Raw genomic sequence first — 19942 nt, 5'->3', positions numbered from 1 at the left:
AGGTACAAAAAAGAAAGATGAAGTTTTAAATTTTGCATTTAAGAAAGCATTCGTGCTGGATGATCATAAAAATGTACCATCATTTCACAGCCAGACAGACTCCTGTATGGAGGACATTAAATAGGCATCAATGACACAAAGAAACAAACCAAAACAATTGAAAATAAATAAGTTGCCAGGTCAAGATGGAACCCCAATTCAGTTTTACAGAGAACCAGAGTTTGAGGCTGACTGCAGAGCAATTCTACTGCTGCCACTCTAAATTTTGATTAAGGGCATCAAAGACAAGATATGAGATATCAGGGCTCATATGTACTAGTATAGATAGTCGCTATTCCCTCACTCAATCTGCATGTAGAAAAGGGAAGGAAATAACTGGCAGTGGTCAAAGGTACCCTCTGCCATTAACCATATGGTGGCTTGTGGAGTACAAATGTAGATGTAGAAAAGATTTTGCAATCTACTCAGGGTGGTCAGAATTGTGCACTCTGTAGGTTGGGGAGCTGGAGATGTTGACACACACTTTCTGCAAATGTATAATTTCCCAACATTGTTTCTTACTGATTTTTAATTATGTAGCCTTTGCACATAACTGTTTGGGCGAAATCAAGATTGTCATGGAAAGATGGACCTGTGCCACACTGAAGTGGCCAAGGGATCCCCTAATGGCAGTTGCAAGTTTTCAGATCTCAAGAGGGTTAGTTTCAGGTGGTTGGATGAGCATATCACATTTTTATACCTTTAATTCTGGCAATTGTTGTCAGTGCTGAAAGTCATTTTAGAGCTCAAGGATAGCCAATTCATGCAGTAATTGAAAGTTGGGGAGGGAGAGAATGATTGGGTAATGATGACCATCCCATTGGCAGGTTTCCCATTTGAATAAGGGCACTCATGTTCACAATTAGTTGCTTGATGATGCTGCCCGCCTCTACATGAATTATATGTGTTGTCCTACAGTAGATCATAGATGGAACTTTCCTAATGACATGAAGGGTGGGAGGAGCTGATCTATTAGACTGGATACATAGAGGTGTAAGAACTCTTCATCTGGTGGGAGGTACAGGTTAATATAGATCAGTTAGTTTATTGAATATTAATATATGTATAGCTACTGCATTTAGATTGACATTTAGGGGCACTGGTTAGCTATAGATGTCCAGGCCAATGTATAAAAACCTCCAGAAGCTTTGTCAGTATTATACCTTGTGCTTTAATTTCTGGTGGAAGGTTTGTAGTCTGCAACATGTAAAGTTTTTTGAGGCATGGCACTGAATCATCAATAGGTACATAAAGAACATTAACAGAGGACGAGGAAGACTGCAGAGTGGATGATGTGAGAGCAGCATGAGTGAATTGGGGGTCATGGGGATAGGGGTAGCAATGGGTGTGGGACTGGGGTAGCGGAGATAGAAGCGGGAAGGATTAAGATATTGGAGGATGTGATGAAAGGCAATTCCATCTAACTGGTGTCCATCTAGCAGTTGGTATTGGGAGGTAAGAAACAGATGGCATGGGTATGAAGCAGCCATTCAAATCTAGCATAAGGCCTTCAGCAGTTTCCTGCCACTGGTCTACTCTGCTCTTGGTCACAATTTGACAGTGGCCACATCCATTAGGATTGACAGTTATTTTGTGGTCACACCGACAGAAGTTACAACAGAGACTATACAAAATGTGATTACTTCCAAGGTGTCTCTGCCTCTGATACAATAGAATATGCCTGTGAACAGCACTTGTATCGTGCCCTCCTATACTAATCTGTTTATAGGCCACCTAGATAAAACCTTCCTAGCCACCCAAAATGTCAAACTCCTTGACTGGTTCAGCTCCCTGATGATATCTTCATAATCTGGACACAGGGCCAAAGCATGTTACCCTCATTCCTCCACTGCCTCAACAGTCAACACCTTTTCCATCTGCTCCACCTGGCCCCTTCAACCCAGTGTGCCATGTTCCTGCACACACACACACACACACACACACACACACACACACACACACACACACACACACACACACACACACACACACCTCAATCAATCCAACACACTATATAAAAAAATCAAGTACACTAGCTATCAACTGCATCTGCCATCCCCCTCACATACTAAAAAGTTTCGCCCATACAGTCTCACCACATGCTGACTAGCAATGCATTGCCTAATATGCTGAAGGTCTTAGTAGGGCCTCCACACGCAGGCATTACCCCTCAAATATAATCTGCAAACAGATTTCCTGTGCCATATCCATATGTGCTCCCCAATCCACTGACAACCCCCATAAACCAACTATGAAGGAGCACCTGCCTAATCACCAAGTATCACCCTGGACTGGAAAGACTTAACCACATCCTCTGACATGGCTTTGGTTACTGTATTTACTCGAATCTAAGCCGCACTCAAATCTAAGCCGCACCTGAAAAATGAGACTCGAAATCAAGGAAAAAAAATTTCCCGAATCTAAGCCACACCTGAAATCTGAGACTCGAAATTCAAGGGGGGAGAAAAGTTTTAGGCCGCACCTCCAAATCGAAACAATGTTGGTCCATTGTAATATGAGACACAATTTAGGTCGAATGAATGACGATACAGCTACAGTAGTTTGGTTCGAGTCGTAAGCTTGGCAGTTAAGCTATACCAGGTAGCTATCGCTATGCGTCAGGCACTCCGTCCGTATTTATACGAGTACCCTTCCTTTTCCACGTGCTTCGTCTGGTTTGAATTGATTGCTTATTTTTCTTTGATATGATAAGTGCCATTCTCTTTGTTATAAGTGTTTACGTCACTCTAAGCTAAAAATGTATTACTACACTGTGTCATGCATTGTTTGTATTGTTTGTTGCATTCTGTGTTTACGGCCTGTCGCCGCTAGCGGCATGGCTTGCTTTTGTGCACGCTGACTACGATGTCACACTTTGCACCATTAAAAACTAGAAAGTCCAGCATAAATTCTATTTCACACTCACACTGAACAAATATTTTTATACTAAAAGTCATCTTTTAAATGGAATGTACTGTTTGCAAGCCAAGCATTCCTTGAACAATAGGAGACTATTGCCAATACAATCTTTCTGGAATCTAGTGAGTGCTCTTCTGAACTAACCCTCTTAGGCAAGAAACAACTGATCTTAAATATCCACAATGGATGAGCTTTATCTGATATTATTTTGTACAGCTTATAATCTTGAGTGTGAACACTGTTATTGCAAAAATGCAGCATTCGGAGTAACAATACATATATGTCATGTTACATTATTTTACCAGAAATTGGAGATATGAGAGAGGATCATTAGATCAATATCCAGAACATTTCAAGGTTTTAGTTGTCGACTTGAGATGAGTTACTGCCAGGAAAACAATACATTTCTGCTATATACATATACATATCTTTCCAGGCCCTCAAACAGCTTCTCTCATAAATAGAAGCACTTTGCACCAGGCAGGATCTGTTAATCTTATCTACAATAATTGAGACTAATTTCTCTGCGAACATGTCTGATAAACTTGTAATGCACAAGGGTTTTCCAGAATTATAGGACTCACATCTGAATGTGCTGTGTCAAAATTGTAAACCCTAAGTTTCAGCTCTTTTCTGTACCATGAAATTTTTCCACAAAGTTGCCATTCTTCACTGGGGCATGTTATCTTAATCTCTATTTTATCACTGTCAGTAGAACTTCTGGAAGATGAAGTTATGCAATGAGAAAAGCAACTTACCAGCCCCTGAGGCATTGGAGGACAAGAATAAAGAGGCACAGTGTACTCAGTTTCAGACAAAGAACGACAAAACTAACTCTCACTACAACTTTCTGTGAGAATATATCCTATTTCCTCCTCAGACAACACACACTTACATATTTTCAAATACAATGGAACAATACAAAGCAGGCCACAAGATCGACAAACTGCAGCTCCTGCCATGTGAGTCACATGGAGGAACAATTAGTAATCCCACAAACTACCTGAAGAGTTACAACTGAGTATTACGTCACTATCATTTATTAAGAAAACCACAAAATACATATATTTGGCATTAGCTCTACTGGCACACTCAGCTCCTATCGAATATATACATTGTTAGCACTAGAGGTATGATGACTGTGCATGGATATATATTTCACTAGCAGTTAAAGGGTTAAATGCATTTGAACTGCTCCCCATAGTTAAGGTCCTTAATATATACTCAGGTGCTACCCGATCAACTCCCAACTTCAGCGTAACATAAATATAGGATGAGAAAAAATTGTGTTCCTGGTTCTTCATTATCAGACATTTCAATAACAACTGCCAAACTGTCTTCTGTAGTATACTAAGTTCAAGGCTATATCATCAAGTGTCAAAGTTTCACTTACAAATGCAACTCATTTTTTAAACAATTACAGCATTTCTGAAGTATCAGCTAATGGACCAACTAAAAATTGGATCTAGAAATTATGCCATTTATCCAAACATCAAGAGCACTGATAGCTATAAACACTCTGCTTGTGGCCAGATCTCTTTTTCACTGCTCCTGCTACGTATGCTACTGATGAATGGACAAACACAGTGGCTTGTGAAAGTTTTCAGTTGCTGCTGTCACACGGGAAGTGTAAACCCAACAATCATAAATTGTTGCAGCTAACTGGATTCAGACAGTTTTTGTTGTCAGCTCGATGTAAGCCATGTGATATGTGGTGTGGTGTACAAATTGAACATTTGTAAAGGAAAAAAAAACAATAAACAATTACAGTATTTCTGAAGTATCAGCTAATGGACCAACTAAAAATTGGATCTAGAAATTATGCCATTTATCCAAACATCAAGAGCACTGATAGCTATAAACACTCTGCTTGTGGCCAGATCTCTTTTTCACTGCTCCTGCTACGTATGCTACTGATGAATGGACAAACACAGTGGCTTGTGAAAGTTTTCAGTTGCTGCTGTCACACGGGAAGTGTAAACCCAACAATCATAAATTGTTGCAGCTAACTGGATTCAGACAGTTTTTGTTGTCAGCTCGATGTAAGCCATGTGATATGTGGTGTGGTGTGCAAATTGAACATTTGTAAAGGAAAAAAAAATTGAGTCTCCTTGTACACCAATACTGGCATTATTATAATGCACTTTCTTATTTAATTTATAATTTCTGAAATCATGAACATAATTTTGATACACCTTCTACAACGATACATGGCAAAAGCATCCAATAAGGTGATCACCCCACACAATGAATATACGCACACTTCCTAGCACACAAAGCAGAGAAAGACAATGAAAAATTCATTAACTAAGAATTTGCCAAGAAAGCTGTTCACGATTGCTGCACTGCCCATAAAACACAGGACAGAGCCCGAGACTGACTGACTGACTTCTGAGTATAAACTTTTTCACAATCATGCTGAAAGGCAAAGGTACTCGATGAATTGAAAGTTTTTACAAAGTGCTCTTATAGCTCAGTATAAAACATTAACATGGGGAAAGTGTTATTTATTTTGTGGAAAATCATCTGACCTTTCTCATAATTTTCCTGCCGTAGTACATCATCTTATCCCTTTTCCTGAAGCGTTTTCCAGACCGTCTTGCCTCTGGCAAATCTGCAAACAAGAGGTATTTTAATAAGTGACAGTTGAAAAATCAAATGAGTTTCAGATTTAAGACTGGGGTTGGGTTGTTTTGGGGAGGAGACCAAACAGCAATGTCATCGGTCTCATCGGATTAGGGAATGGAGAAGGAAGTCGACCATGCCCTTTCGAAGGAACCATCCCAGCATTTGCCTGGAGCGATTTAGGGAAATCATGGAAAACCTAAATCAGGATGGCCGGACGCGGGAACGAACTGTCATCCTCCCAAATGCAAGTCGTGTGTGCTAACCACTGTGCCAACTCGCTCGGTGTTTAAGATTCTGTGTATAATATATCGTGTAGTAGCTTCCTCTTAAAACACATATTCTGTTATGGTATCTCTCAAAGAGCTGACATATATAAAGAAATATGCAACGAAAAAAAATCATAACAACTTGCAAACTAAATATAATGAAAACAGAAAACTACATTACAACAACAAATGTTTACAGGATGAACAGCAGTGGATTTTTTTATATTTTCTCTTGTCCAGCCATCCTATAGAATACTAACATCTGGATGTAACTTTTGTGGCAGTTTACACTTATTTCACTGTAAATTGTGACTGCAAATAATGGAAATACTAAATGTAACAACTCACCATATAACTGAGGTGCTGAGTCATTGATAGGCACTGAAATGAGACTGACAGTGTTATGTGCATATCAGTTACTGAACATCTCAAATATATGATGAGTTGTTACTCTTACTCCTTTTTTAATTTACATTTCACCAGTCTTTCCATTACTACATTAATATATATATGACTGTGTGAGTCATAATCACAACTTCCTCATATTTCATCTGCCTAATATCTTATGGGTACGAACGACAAAGTTACACACACAAATATGAGGTAAAGAGAAATTGGCAGAAGATATCATAATGATACTGAACCCATTAATGGAATTTTACAGCAGTTTAAGAATTTGGATAAAATTTTTACAAAGTGCACAAGATTTCAGATATTATATTGTGACTGCTGTTTTTTATATGCATATGAGTTGTTGTTGGAGACTACTGAGTGGCAGTGAGAAAAACTACACAGGTCAGTGAAAGCAACTGCTCATTAAATAAGTGGGAAAAAAGTAAAAGTAAATAGTAAAACATGCAAAGATGAGATTCTGAGTCACAAAGTCATTTTCTTCAAAGAAATAGCACATAAGAACACTCATCAGACACAAACTCAGGAACCCAGACTCACGAAACCCATTCTCAACCATCATTATTTGAGCTCTATGAGTTGCTTGCTGTTTAGTATTAGCTGATTACCACATGCAACTGAAATAAGGGTAAAGGTTGAGTAAATATCACCCCCTCATTGACATCATATTCCTTTCTGAACAACAAAAGAATATGTTAAGATAGTGTTCAACCAGATGTTGTAAAGGTTGTTAACATTTCCTTATCACCATGACAGTTTGGTGAAACTGTGTTTACACAAAAAAATTTGCTACTGTTTGCATCAAAGAGAATTAATGAGCAAGATGGTGCAATGGTTGAGAACTGGACTTCCATTTAGGAGGACCTTGTTCAATTACATTTGGGGCCATCCAGATTTAGGTGTTTCATGGTTTCACTAAATTGATTAAATCAAATGTCATGACGGTTCCTTTCAATTTCCTTTCCAAAACTGGTTTTGTGCACTATCTCTAATGACACTCTGTTATTCAAAAGAAAAGTAAAGGAAATGGTTTTAACAAAGGAACATTAAGAATTCAATATCCCATCAACATCAAGGACATTAGACACCGATAGTCGATCTAGAAAAGCATTACAGGTATGAATCAGCAATTGTCTGTGTAAGGAAATATTATAATATTCATATAAAGTCATTTAGAGAAAGCCGCGCGGGATTAGCCGAGTGGTCTAAGGCGCTGCAGTCATTGACTGTGCGGCTGGTCCCAGCGTAGGTTCGAGTCCTCCCTCGGGCATGGGTGTGTGTGTTCATCCTTAGGATAATTTAGGTTAAGTAATGTGTAAGCTTAGGGACTGATGACCTTAGCAGTTAAGTCCCATAAAATTTCACACACATTTCCTCATTTAGAGATAATATGGAAATCTAACTCAAGACATCCAGAAAGGTATTCTGACTCTTTTGTCTTAACTGCTGCATCACCACTTTGGATTTAGGCTAACCTCTAGAATAAACTGCACAACAGAGTGATGATGAAACCTGCACAATTGTGAGATAACATAAAATATTGAGGTTTTAAAGAGAAAATCATGATACAAAATCTGTTTAGGACACCTGCTAATGAAAGATGTAACACAGATACGTTAAGAACATAAAAAATTCATACAGACTACAAAATGAGTAATCACATCTACCACAAACCCACTGGAACAAAAGCTCTCAGTAAGAGAGGTGCGATTTTACCCAATAAACTTTTATCTTTTCCGGTGTAACAAATTAATTGTCAGTTAAAGAAAAATATCTGCAATTTGGCAGACAGTACCAACATGGGTTCTACAATATTTAATTTCTTATTCTTAAAAATATTAATGTATGTTAGCATAGTTCTCTAAGTTGTAAAATTCTTTTCTACTACTTCACTACTTCCCTTCTAAACAATTTTCCTGCCTACAGCTACAGTAATTTCCATCAGCAATTTTGTTACAGTCAGAATATTTCTATGTTCCCCATTTTCATTTTCATCTCAAATCTGTTTTCAGCATACCCATTAGTAATTGTAAAATTACCTCAAAATATCATCACTATTATCATCCTTTTCAAAGAATTTGAAATACAGCCTAGGTACACACAACTACTATTATTTGCAACGCTTTAAAGTGAAAGTTAATTTAATTCTTTAGTTTTTCAGGCATATGTCCAGTACAAAACATTCTCACGCAAACAGCCAGCATCCAAGCAACAGGGGAACAGTGTGATGGGTGACAAGTTTCTCTGTTGTCAAACATTTTGCATGTGTGCAATGATTATTTGAGTATTCAAAGAAGAACTTTTTGTACATAAACGTTTATTATTACCAAAACTGGTTTGTGCACTTTCTCTAATGACACGCTGTTATTCAAAAGAGAAGTAAAGGAAATGGTTTTAACACACACTATACAACCACAACTCGAAAATTGAAAGAGAGTAACCACTGTAAGAATGCATTGCAATAAAACACACACACTTACCCTTGTTGCTCCAGTCTCGAACATAGTTTAGAATTATCTGAATTGCATAGAGAATGAGCAGGACAGTTACCACTTGGAACATGAACTGAAACACACAACCCAACAGCATTAGAGATTCCATAAGATGATTTGATAAAATTTTCTTGTCTAGGTGGTAACATAAATTATCTAAATAAACTGACAATTCAGTAGATACTACAAGACAATTCACTCCATAATCTGATCTGAGGCAATCTAATCTAATCTGTTCTAATCTAATCCAGTGTTCCCCACGTCGTGAATTATGCATAGGCTACACGAACTAGACTGGAAGCATGAATTCGTCTCTGGACCAAGCTCTGGAGCTTCATCAGAACTGGGACAGGTCCCTTGAACATTAGTTAACTGTTTGAAGATGAAAACGCAGCCCAGAAAATGACACACTACTAAATTAACTAATTTTGAGAAGGCAGAAAAGTAGCAAATGTCCCGACACTCCAGGGCCGGCACGATTGTACCATCACAATTGTAGTACATTGCCTTGCTGTCCTAAGTTATAAGCTTAGGACAGCAAAACAACAGTATAACTAACCCCCTAAAATTAATAAGTGAATTACATTAAGAAGTCAATAATGATGAGAAAAACAAGCCAATTTCTAAAACCCTACCCTCGAACCGCATGCATAAAAAAGGAACATCGGAAAGAAAAACTTAAAATGAGTGACATCAAAATATAAAATCAGCCTTCGAGGATAAGACAAATGACAGCGTTAAAGAGAAACATTTGAATCATAACAACAGGCATTGCAGTATCCGTAACCATTTCTAATGTAGTTAAATCACTGTCACCAATAAAATGCTCAGTCATTTTTCATATCTGAAATCAGTAGCTTTCCTAGACAGTAATCTTTGTTGTTGATGACCCATAATAATCTCTTACTAGACTGTCTTCACCTGAACTGTGATGACATCACTCATGTATCTCATCAATAGCACTGTCATTAGAAGGCCTCAAATGTCGATCAGTTGGTGCAAACTAAACTGGATGTTGGGTTTGACCCACGATACAAATGTTACTTGGTATGTCACATCATACCTGAGCAAACATAATACCGACAATATTTGTTTTGCATTTATAATATTTTGTAGAATGTATCTTGTGCTGACAGGCTGCTCTGTAGTGTAGCCCAAGGTTCTCAGCTAGGCCGAACGGCTTCAGCTCAGTCCTGAGTAGTTGAAGCCAATGAATGTGAATACCAAATCTCAGTAGTGGCAACAGACAGATTGGTAGCACAGAGTCAGGTCTAGTTTAGGTAGACAGGTGGAGGGCTGGTTGTGAGGAGGCAGAGTGATGTGGTAGGCGTCAATTAACCTGGCTCAAAAAGTCATACCACAAGGAACTTCAGATTTTGGATTCTAGAATCCAGTACACAGTAGAGCTGACTATCCATCCCAAGCTCTTTTCTGCAAGGATAATGGGGCACAATTCCTCCTTCACTTCAGAACAAGAAGTGACTACACTTCTTTAAAAGACACAATACTACTATTTGAATGATAGTTTGTTAAAGATTGGGATAGGTCTTAAAGGACACTCCTACTTCTCCATGGAGAAGTAACTTCCACTGTTGTCGGACAAAAGCCCATCCTTCACTGCTACTGTGTGTTACAGCAGGGAAGTTTCTTAACATTACAAATGAAAAGATAAGTATCCCTCAATTGGACCTGGCTCTCAATTTTAGTGCTACAGCATGTAGCATGTAGCAAGGTGTAAAAACAAGCAGCTAACTTTAGAAACAAATTTGATAAAAGGTTTACCTTTAGTGGGCAATGTTTTATTAAATGAGCTGTACAAGCACTCATATGGCTCTGCTCATAGGTTCTATTTACCTCTGCTTTCCTTTTAAAATTTCTACTTTTGTAGATCTTTTATACAACACTGCAAAATGGTACTAAAAAATGAAAATCATTAATATATGGCAGGTGTGAGATTAGCTGCGGATCTGCCCACTTTACTTAGTAGGTACTGAGCTGCCTTTTCACAGCAGACTTGGGTTCCTGTCCTATTCTGGCACAAAGTTTCCTCCTATTATCAGTTGTTTCAATATAATTCATAATGGGCAGTGTGTGGGGTTTCTCTGCCCTATTAACTACACTGGTAAGAAGTACTTGCCCCCATTGTATAAGGATCTGAATTATTTTGCTTTTTGTCCACCACATCCATCTTATTTTCTTGATATCACAATGTACTGGAGCCTGCTTTGTGGACAGAAGCATTATGTGCATACAGAGAAAATGTTAGCTATCAAACTGTTGCTACTGTGTGGCGTCCACGCCAATGTCTAAAATGTGTGAACATATTCACAATATGATTCAGTTATCGACCAAAAGTAACAGTAAAAGATCAAAAACCAAAAAACAGCCCCATGATCATACACCATCTGCACAAACTTTGCCATTGGCACAACAACAATAGTTTGTCTTCTGCAACAGCCACACATCACCATATATTAGTATATTATATCACACAATACAATCATCTTCCAAATCACCACTAATCAATGGTGTTATTTGCATCACTAAGCTAGCTTGGCCATTTGTTCATGTGATCAGCAGCTTGTCGGCAGCAGTGGTACAGAGAAAATTTAGCCTTACCACCTTTTGGTGGAGTATTCTGTCATCGATCTCTGTAAAAGAGCTCCAACCAAAATCTCCTGTAATAGATGACAACTTTCTCTGATAATAGGTTCATATTGCAAATGTTAGAGACTGGCACAGCTCTAAGACCTTTCTCAGCCCTGCAAAGGTTTCCACAATTAAACTGCCCAGACTGGAGCTGGGCACAAATAAGATACATGGAATACATCTGTCAGAAGGCTTGAGCTTGCAGGTCCCGTCCCTAATATAATGTCCTCTTCAACTCACTTATTTCCCTGACATACCCCTCCACAAAATATATTTACAAAACCTGCAGTTTCATACATATCTTCTGGTGCACAGCTCAAAATCACACTCAGCGTATAGAAATTTATCAATGTCATGTTTATATAGTCCTGCTCCTGTTACACAGATATTTTTTTGCCTTTCTTTCTCAAATTTTAACATTCCATTAACAGCAGGGTACTTGTAAATAAAGAATTTGTTCAATTCATCAAGGATTCCAGGTGACAGTAATAGTGCCACAGCCCCCCCCCCAAAAAATAAATAAATAAAATGTTGGCTGTGGTGACAGACTGATCTATAATCTCTAGCATAGCTCAATTTCAGTACTACATCCACCCCCCCCCCCCCCCCAGATTCCAAATAGGTTTTCATAATAAATTTTGCAGAGTGTTGTGCTGTCCACAGAATTGCTTTTGAGTTTTGTGGCAAATTCAGGCCAGATTTCAAATTGACTTTATGACAAACTACAATGTAATTAAATGCAACTATTTTGTGTGCCTAGAGTTTTAGGGGTCGTGTGATACATTTACATAATGAAACCCCCCCCCCCCCCTCCTTTTTCAATACATCACATATGTAAACATTAAGCTTCATTACTGGTCGAATTATTACCACAAACTTTATTTGACTTTCACATTCACTGGCTTTGCCAACTCACAACCAAACTGTCACCTTCCAACCTAAACTAGACCTCGAGCAGTGTACACATCAGTCTGTCACCACAACCAAGATTTCAGGGTGGTGGGTGGGGGTCCAATACCATACTTTAACCAATAAGTTGATAAAAACTGTCCAGATTTAGTGTATATGACATCAACAGAATAATTATAAGAAAGGGGAATCTCTTTATGCCTCAAAACAGTTCCACTGTTCACACCTCAAGTATCTTGTGCAAGACACAGAGTTAATGTCCAAATGATGTTTGGCAGTGCAATGAAAACAATCAGCTTGAATGTCTTGTGCAACTCACAGAGTTGCTTTCTACAAGTCATTTGGCAGCCAAATCAAAACGAGCACATAATCACATAACGAAGGGGACCTTTGTGTTAACATTTTATTTGTTTAGAAATAAAAATATCACATGCACAATGTGGGTACCCAACAATTTCTGTTCCGTCCGTGTGTCCTGACATACAACTGCAGGTTTTGTTTGCTTTTTTAACTTCTCCAAACATAACTTGTTTATCCTACTGGCAACACTCTTGTCCTAAGGAATTACGGGTGTTTTATTATAGCAAACATGCACTTCAGCGTTACATATAATCAATAATACAATACTTGGTTCACTCTTGTGTGTGATATTGGATGAAAAGTACTAAACTGTCATCACTCACTCACATTTATGAGCGTACATCTGATTTGCTTCTTTGTATCTGCTGCCTCTGCCAAAACACCTTACGTGTCACACAACAGGATAAAAACTTAACTGTGCTTCACAGATGTGGTCTGCATATATTAATCAGTTACACTTTATGGCGTTAGGTCTGAATGGCATGATTCTGGGTTTTAAAACATAATCCCTTACATATACACAAATATTTCATCTCGAAAACAATCTTCTTCACACATATATATCTTCAACGCCATCAAAGTAATTTACGGATAGGAAGGACATTATAATACCCTTTTAATGAAGAAGCTTACAATTCAACCAAATTGTACCAGTATCTTTACTCAGTGACACTTAATTGATGCGAGTGAAGTGAGCATTTTTGTTAGCAATCGTCAACATTGCATAACATATGAACAAGAAGTACAAACCAGATTCCGATGCACGACTGTTGATATAGTCTCGGACCATTTTTCAAACCCTATATAGTCGCCGAATCCGTACAGGTATTCTTTTAAATACAGCATATTCAAACTGAACATCGTGCCCGTCGACTCTCCTCGTCATTAAATTTTCTTAGTGTCTTTCGCATGTAGCTGTAGAGCACACACGTTCATCTGGACTTTTAGATAATTACTAAATCCCTGGAAAAGTTCACTTCATGCTAACACCGTTAAAACGCTGACACACGGCGCACGGCGTCCTTCTCCCGCACTACCAAACAGCTGACTGTACGAGGGGCAAAGTCTGAGGATCAACAACGAATTCGATTGGCGGCAATACGTTACGTCATACTGTATTGCGAATAGCACACCGTGGTACCCGATGTATTGACAAAGGCGATACGTAAATAAAAGTTTTCAAGGCGGTGATTCGTCATAATAAAATACGAAATAAAATATATTCTACATGTTCTGTGCCAAAACTGATAAATAACGAATTAAAAGGCACCGACTGACAACTTCCGCAGAGATGAGGACTACCTACTGAAGTTTTGTGTATGACGAAAGAAAATGTGAGCGAAATACTGTCGCCGATACATGCATCACCAACTGGACAACAACTGAATCGCACGAGTGACGTTTGCCTGCCTGTCTTTTCGTGTGCATTCTTATTGACCAGTCGTGTTTCAGAGCTACCAGACACATCGTATTCCGCGTATTAGAATAGAGTTGGGATAGAACATTAGACGATTACTTTTGATACGGAAGCAGATTAAAGAATTTATAGCAAATAAACAAGCAAACTATACACAACAGTGTTAAGACTTGCTATACAGAGCAGAACTGTGGCAGTTCAAAAATTGCCCATTTCTCCATTGAGTGAGAATGTAAAGCTTCATATAAAATGTATTTTTTTCGCAAGAGAGGTAACCGTAAATGAGAAAAAGCGCTAATAACCGTTCTGTTGATCGTTCTGTAGGCCTAAACACATATAAATAAGGAACTGTGTTGTACATTATACAAGGGGCGATCAAAAAGTTTCCGTTCAAAGGCCACACAGGCCAGAACTGGTAAGCCAATCAGGCAAAATCGCCGCGAACATTGAGGTAATCAACCCACCTAAGCACCAGGTTGGAACATATTCGTTTAGTAAAATACCGTGTCCTGCTGTGTGAAGAATCCGTAACTGCCTACTGCACATCCTCTTCAGACACGAATCGTCGACCCTTCAAAGCTTTCTTTAAGGAAACGAAGGCGTGATAATCGCATGGGGACAGGTCAGGAATACAGAGCGGGTGCTCAAGTGTCGCTTGGATGAGGCTCTAGCCTTCAGATCGACCGGCACCTTGTGTCGAATCGCGACCGGCTATTGGCGCACCATTCCACGCCGCTAGTTTTCGACAGACATGTTGCCCCATACACACTCTTCATTCTCTGATGGATGCCCACCGGCGTTTGTCCTTCGGCAACCAAGAAAAGAATAAAAGCACGTCGGACCTGGTAACAACGTCGCCAAAGTTCACGTCTTCCTTTTTTCCCAATGGGACCAAGCCGCTGAGGTCATCGGTACCTAGGCTTACACACTACTTAATCTAACTTAAACTAATTTACGCTAAGGACAATACACACACCCATGCCCGAGGGAGGACTCGAACCTCCGACGGGGGGAGCCGTGCGAACTGTGCAATGGTGCTGGGGTAAAGACCGCGCGGCTACCCCGCCCGGCAGTTCACGCTGCCTCATTTACCGCACGCACGTCGGAAAGATACCGAGTGATCAAAAAGTCAGTATAAATTTGAAAACTGAATAAATCACGGAATAATGTAGATAGAGAGGTACAAATTGACACACATGCTTGGAATGACATGGGGTTTTATTAGAACAAAAAAAATACAAAAGTTCAAAAAATGTCCGATAGATGGCGCTTCATCTGATCAGAATAGCAATAATTAGCATAACAAAGTAAGACAAAGCAAAGATTATGTTCTTTACAGGAAATGCTCAATATGTCCACCATCATTCCTCAACAATAGCTGTAGTCGAGGAATAATGTTGTGAACAGCACTGTAAAGCATGTCCGGAGCTATGGTGAGGGATTGGCGTCAGATGTTGTCTTTCAACATCCCTAGAGATGTCGGTCGATCACGATACACTTGCGACTTCGGGTAACCCCAAAGCCAATAATCGCACGGACTGAGGTCTGGGGTTCTGGGAGGCCAAGCATGACGAAAGTGGCGGCTGAGCACACGATCATCACCAAACGACGCGCGCAAGAGATCTTTCACGCTTCTAGCAATATAGGGTGGAGCGTCATCCTGCATAAACATCGTACGTCCCAGCAGGTGTTTATCGGGCAGGCTGGGGATGATGCGATTCTGTAACATATCGAAGTACCTCTCACACATCACGGTAGCAGTTACAAAACCAGAATCACGCATTTCCTCGAAGAAAAAAGGCCCGATAACGGTAGATGTGGTAAATCCAACCAATACCGTGACTTTCTCGTCGTGCAATGGAGTTTCCACGACAGTTCTAGGATTTTCGGTAGCCCAAATTCTGCAGTTGTGGGCGATGACAGACCCTCGGAGCGTGAAATGAGCTTCGTCGGTCCACAACACGTTACTCAACCAGTCGTCATCTTCCGCCATCTTTTGAAACGCCCAAACTGCAAATGCCCTCCGCTTCACTAAATCGCCAGGTAACAATTCATGACGCCGATGGATTTTGTACGGATAGCATCGAAGGGTACGCCTCATTGTCAACCAAACATTAGTGTATGGAATGCCGGTGCGACGTGCGACTGCCCGAGCACTGATTTCCCCGTGCATAGACGAACCCGCTACAGTCTCCATTTCTTCCTGAACTGTCTGAGCAGCATTACGCCTTGTGCTCGGTCTGCCACTACGGGCTCTGTCGTCTAAACAACCCGTGGCTTCGAACTTCGAAATCATTCTCGCCACAGCTGCATTTGACAACGGACCTTTACCCGTTCGAATCCCCTTCCTATGGCGATAGGATCGTAACGCTGAACTAGCACATTCCCCATTCTGACAATACAGCTTCACTAAAAGCGCCCTTTCAGGTAACGTTAACATGCTGTGACTGCTGGCGCATCTGATTCTCTCTCTCACTACAGCACCATTGATACACGATTGTCATGCGCGGTCACTGACGTTTTGCTGTCCAGCGCCATCTGTCGGACACTTTGTGAACTTTTTTTGGTTCTAATAAAACCCCATGTCATTCCAAGCATGTGTGTCAATTTTTACCTCTCTACCTACATTATTCCGTGGTTTATTAAGTTTTCAAATTTATTCTGACTTTTTGATCACCCGGTTCTAATCCCTTGCCTATATGTCGGTGTTTATACACCCGCATTGGAGTCGCGCCAAATTGCATACACACTGTGGCAACGCCCTCAAACGGAAAGTTTTTGGTCGCCCCTTATACATTCTTTGCACACAGAGGCAATATGATAAAATTGTAGAGCAGGCTCGGAATACCGGACGAGGAAATGTCGGCATCATAAAACAGTTTTAACATCATGGCATAATCTGCACAGAATGGCAAGTAGTTCATATAGGCTCTACCGGAGAGAGAGGGCTGGGGCAATGAAATGTGGGGTCCCAAGTTTTAGTCATGTCGCACAGTGCCGCATGACCAGCATAAATTATGTGATACTTATCGGTGCGTTATTAGTCAAACAGTTGCGCGTCTGTTCTCCCGAAGTACACATCTCCACAACCGTAGTTCACCCCTGTCATCTATGGCCCGTGGTGGTTTTGGATAGCGCCATTTTGCCATGCACGGTATACTTTCGCCACGGCGGCGCGCGAACAGTTTACTATCTCAGCCGTTTCGGGAATGCTTTCACCTGGCCCAAAAATCAATGGCCTTGCCCGTTTCATCGTCAGATAAATAGCACTGTTTCTGCAGTACCACATTTGCACTGTCCTCTGCGTCCCTCGACAAACTTTACATACCCTCCACTGCTATATAGTGCTACCGCCTGCCGTCCGCGAATGGTTCTCGCACGTTGACATCGAACATAGTTTTTAGTAACATTAACGTGTTTGGACTGTGTAGTTATCTCTATAAACAGTTATCTTTCCTGTTCGTATTGTTCCGTAGTTTAGGTTTTGACTTACACAATAAGGTTTTCAGCTGAAGGATAAAACCATCTGGCCCGCATTTTTTTCGAGATAGCTGTCATTTCGGCAGCGAAGCTACTGCTCTGCGCCAGCTGCGTGAAAGAAGGACGGAAGAGTGGGGTCGAACGTCCGTCGACGGAGAAGTCATTAACGATGAATCAAACCATGGAATGGGAAAGGATGGGGGTTGAAATGGACCATATCCTTGCAAAGGAACTATCTGGGCATTCGCCCAGAGAAATCACCACAGTTGCTACTGGGAAACCGTGTTTTTGTTTTTGTTACTATCCGCTGATATCTCATAGTTTCCTGTCTTCGTTGCTTTACAGCATTTTTCTCTCCCGTTACTCTTAATCAGCACATTCGAGTTTCTTCTGAAGGAACAGCAAATACATTCCACTATATGCAAGTGTGATAGCGAAGAGTACCATAGATTTTACAAGAGCAAGATTCTTAGAAAAAATTATCGATTTGGTTTCAACATTGAGGAACTAGGGCAAGACTGATTAGTCGCGCATGCTAAAGGTAATTTACGGAAACCAAACATCGCAGCAACCATTGAGATTTTTCTTTTTTTTATTCATACAGCTGTTACTACTGTGTGCAGTGCAGTCTTTTAAAAATCGCGGTGCGCAGTGATGTCCTGTTGCTACGAAGGTCCATCACTGTGTATAAACATGTTCACCAATACATCACAGACCCAGTAGAATTTTCACTTCTGTTTCTTGTTGAAGTCTGCTATTATCTTTAGCAACTAGTAGAAAATGTCTGTATACACAACTCTTCTTTTTCTTTTTTTTATCCAGTATCTTCACAGGGTTGGCATGTTAGTCTGGATTTGGCAATATTGATGGCAGGGGTTGGCGGATGCCCTTTCTGTTACCCCCTTCCCTCCCCTCCCCCCTCCCCCCTCTTCCCAGGACGAAATTTGTGCACCCCGTATAGCTTAGAATAGACTAGAAATGTCTTATCCCATATGAAAATGCGGGAACGTTTTCGAAATATTTGCGTGTCGGGTAATTGAGGCGGAATGTGGGTACCAGCCCGGTATTCACCTAATCGGATGTGGGAAAGCGCGTAAACACCACATCCGGCACACCGGAGGTGCTGAGACGCAACGGCCAGGCGGCATCGTTGAAATGTTCGTTATGCATCGTGCAGGTCACAAGGAGTGCGACTGTGACGCTGCAGCAACTTACCAACAGCACCGGCGGCGCCGAATTGTCGCAGAATACAGATTCGCCGGACAGAGGATCGGCTGTGCATACCTGATGACACGTTTGACTGCTGCGTGGCAGCAGCTGCGGGAGGCAGCTCCGTTGTAGCGCGCTACACATGCAAGCTGCTAACGACGTTTCTGCTGCGTCCACCTTGTGACAGCTGACGCAGCAACAGCAGCCGCTAAGGCCAGACGCTTTTGCCTGTGTGGCACTATCGTTTTGCCACCTGCGTCGTGAGCGGCGCAGGCAGGCCGCGTTCTGTCTCACCAGGCCTTTAATCCCCCGGACGGATTCTATTCAGCACAGGCGCGCTTCCCCGAATCATGGAATCGACGCTCTAACGCGCGCAGCTAACCTGGCGGATGCTCCAGTCTACACAAGTTTAATAATTGTCGTTCGTCGATAAAGCATAAACAGTTGTGATGTCGTGAACATTTTGCACACGTAATAATTCTTTACATTTTAATCACTATACAGTTAAAATGACCCCTCCCCTTTTTCTCCTATGCCGAACAAAGCCTAACGAAATTAAAGTGAAATGCATATAAAAACAAAATGCAGTTAAAGGGGAAGTCTGCTTTTAAAAGTCATGAAAAAGAAGTAACGAAAGCGTTACCAAGCTTTTTTCGAGTGAAACTTCCGATAATAACGAGAGGATAAATCAATCGTCATTTAAACTTGTGAAGAGGAGCAATGAGAGCCGTAACAAACATGTTCAAAACATGTCATATGAGCAAGTTTTTTTCGGTATAGGAATCGAAAGTAAAAAAGGTGTTATGTATGGAAAGCGCGTATGGAATCACCACTGATGATGCTTTACCAATTACACTACTGGCCATTAAAATTGCTACACCAAGAAGAAATGCAGATATTAAACGGGTATTCATTGGTCAAATATATTATACTAGAACTGACATGTGATTACATTTTCACGCGATTTGGGTGCACAGAGTCTGAGAAATCAGTACCCAAAACAACCATCTCAAGCCGTAATAACGGCCTTGATACGCCTGGGCATTGAGTCAAGCAGAGCTTGGATGGCGTGTACAGGTATAACTGCCCATGCAGCTTCAACACGATACCACAGTTTATCAAGGGTAGTGACTGGCGTATTGTGACGAGCCAGTTGCTCGGCC

At 40.6% G+C, this 19942-nt stretch overlaps 1 protein-coding gene across 6 annotated transcripts in view; it reads right to left on the bottom strand.

The window, feature by feature from the left end:
• The window catches only part of LOC126470233 (neuropathy target esterase sws), a 199535-nt gene extending 185828 nt beyond the window's left edge, over positions 1–13707 (bottom strand). For all 6 annotated transcript variants that reach the window (XR_007586158.1, XM_050097930.1, XM_050097929.1 and 3 more), the window contains exons 1-3: positions 13424–13707; positions 8744–8828; positions 5490–5572 (exon numbers count right to left, since the gene is read on the bottom strand). Coding sequence is in view for 5 of the 6 variants with exons in the window: in XM_050097930.1 (XP_049953887.1) it covers positions 5490–5572; positions 8744–8828; positions 13424–13534 (279 nt within the window). In the remaining variant the exon portion in view is untranslated. The remainder of the gene's footprint in view (positions 1–5489; positions 5573–8743; positions 8829–13423) is intronic.
• Positions 13708–19942: the final 6235 nt, after the last annotated feature.

Source organism: Schistocerca serialis, chromosome 3 (assembly GCF_023864345.2).
Source record: "Schistocerca serialis cubense isolate TAMUIC-IGC-003099 chromosome 3, iqSchSeri2.2, whole genome shotgun sequence".
NCBI lineage: Eukaryota > Metazoa > Arthropoda > Insecta > Orthoptera > Acrididae > Schistocerca > Schistocerca serialis.
This window is presented reverse-complemented; position numbering and strand designations above follow the sequence as displayed.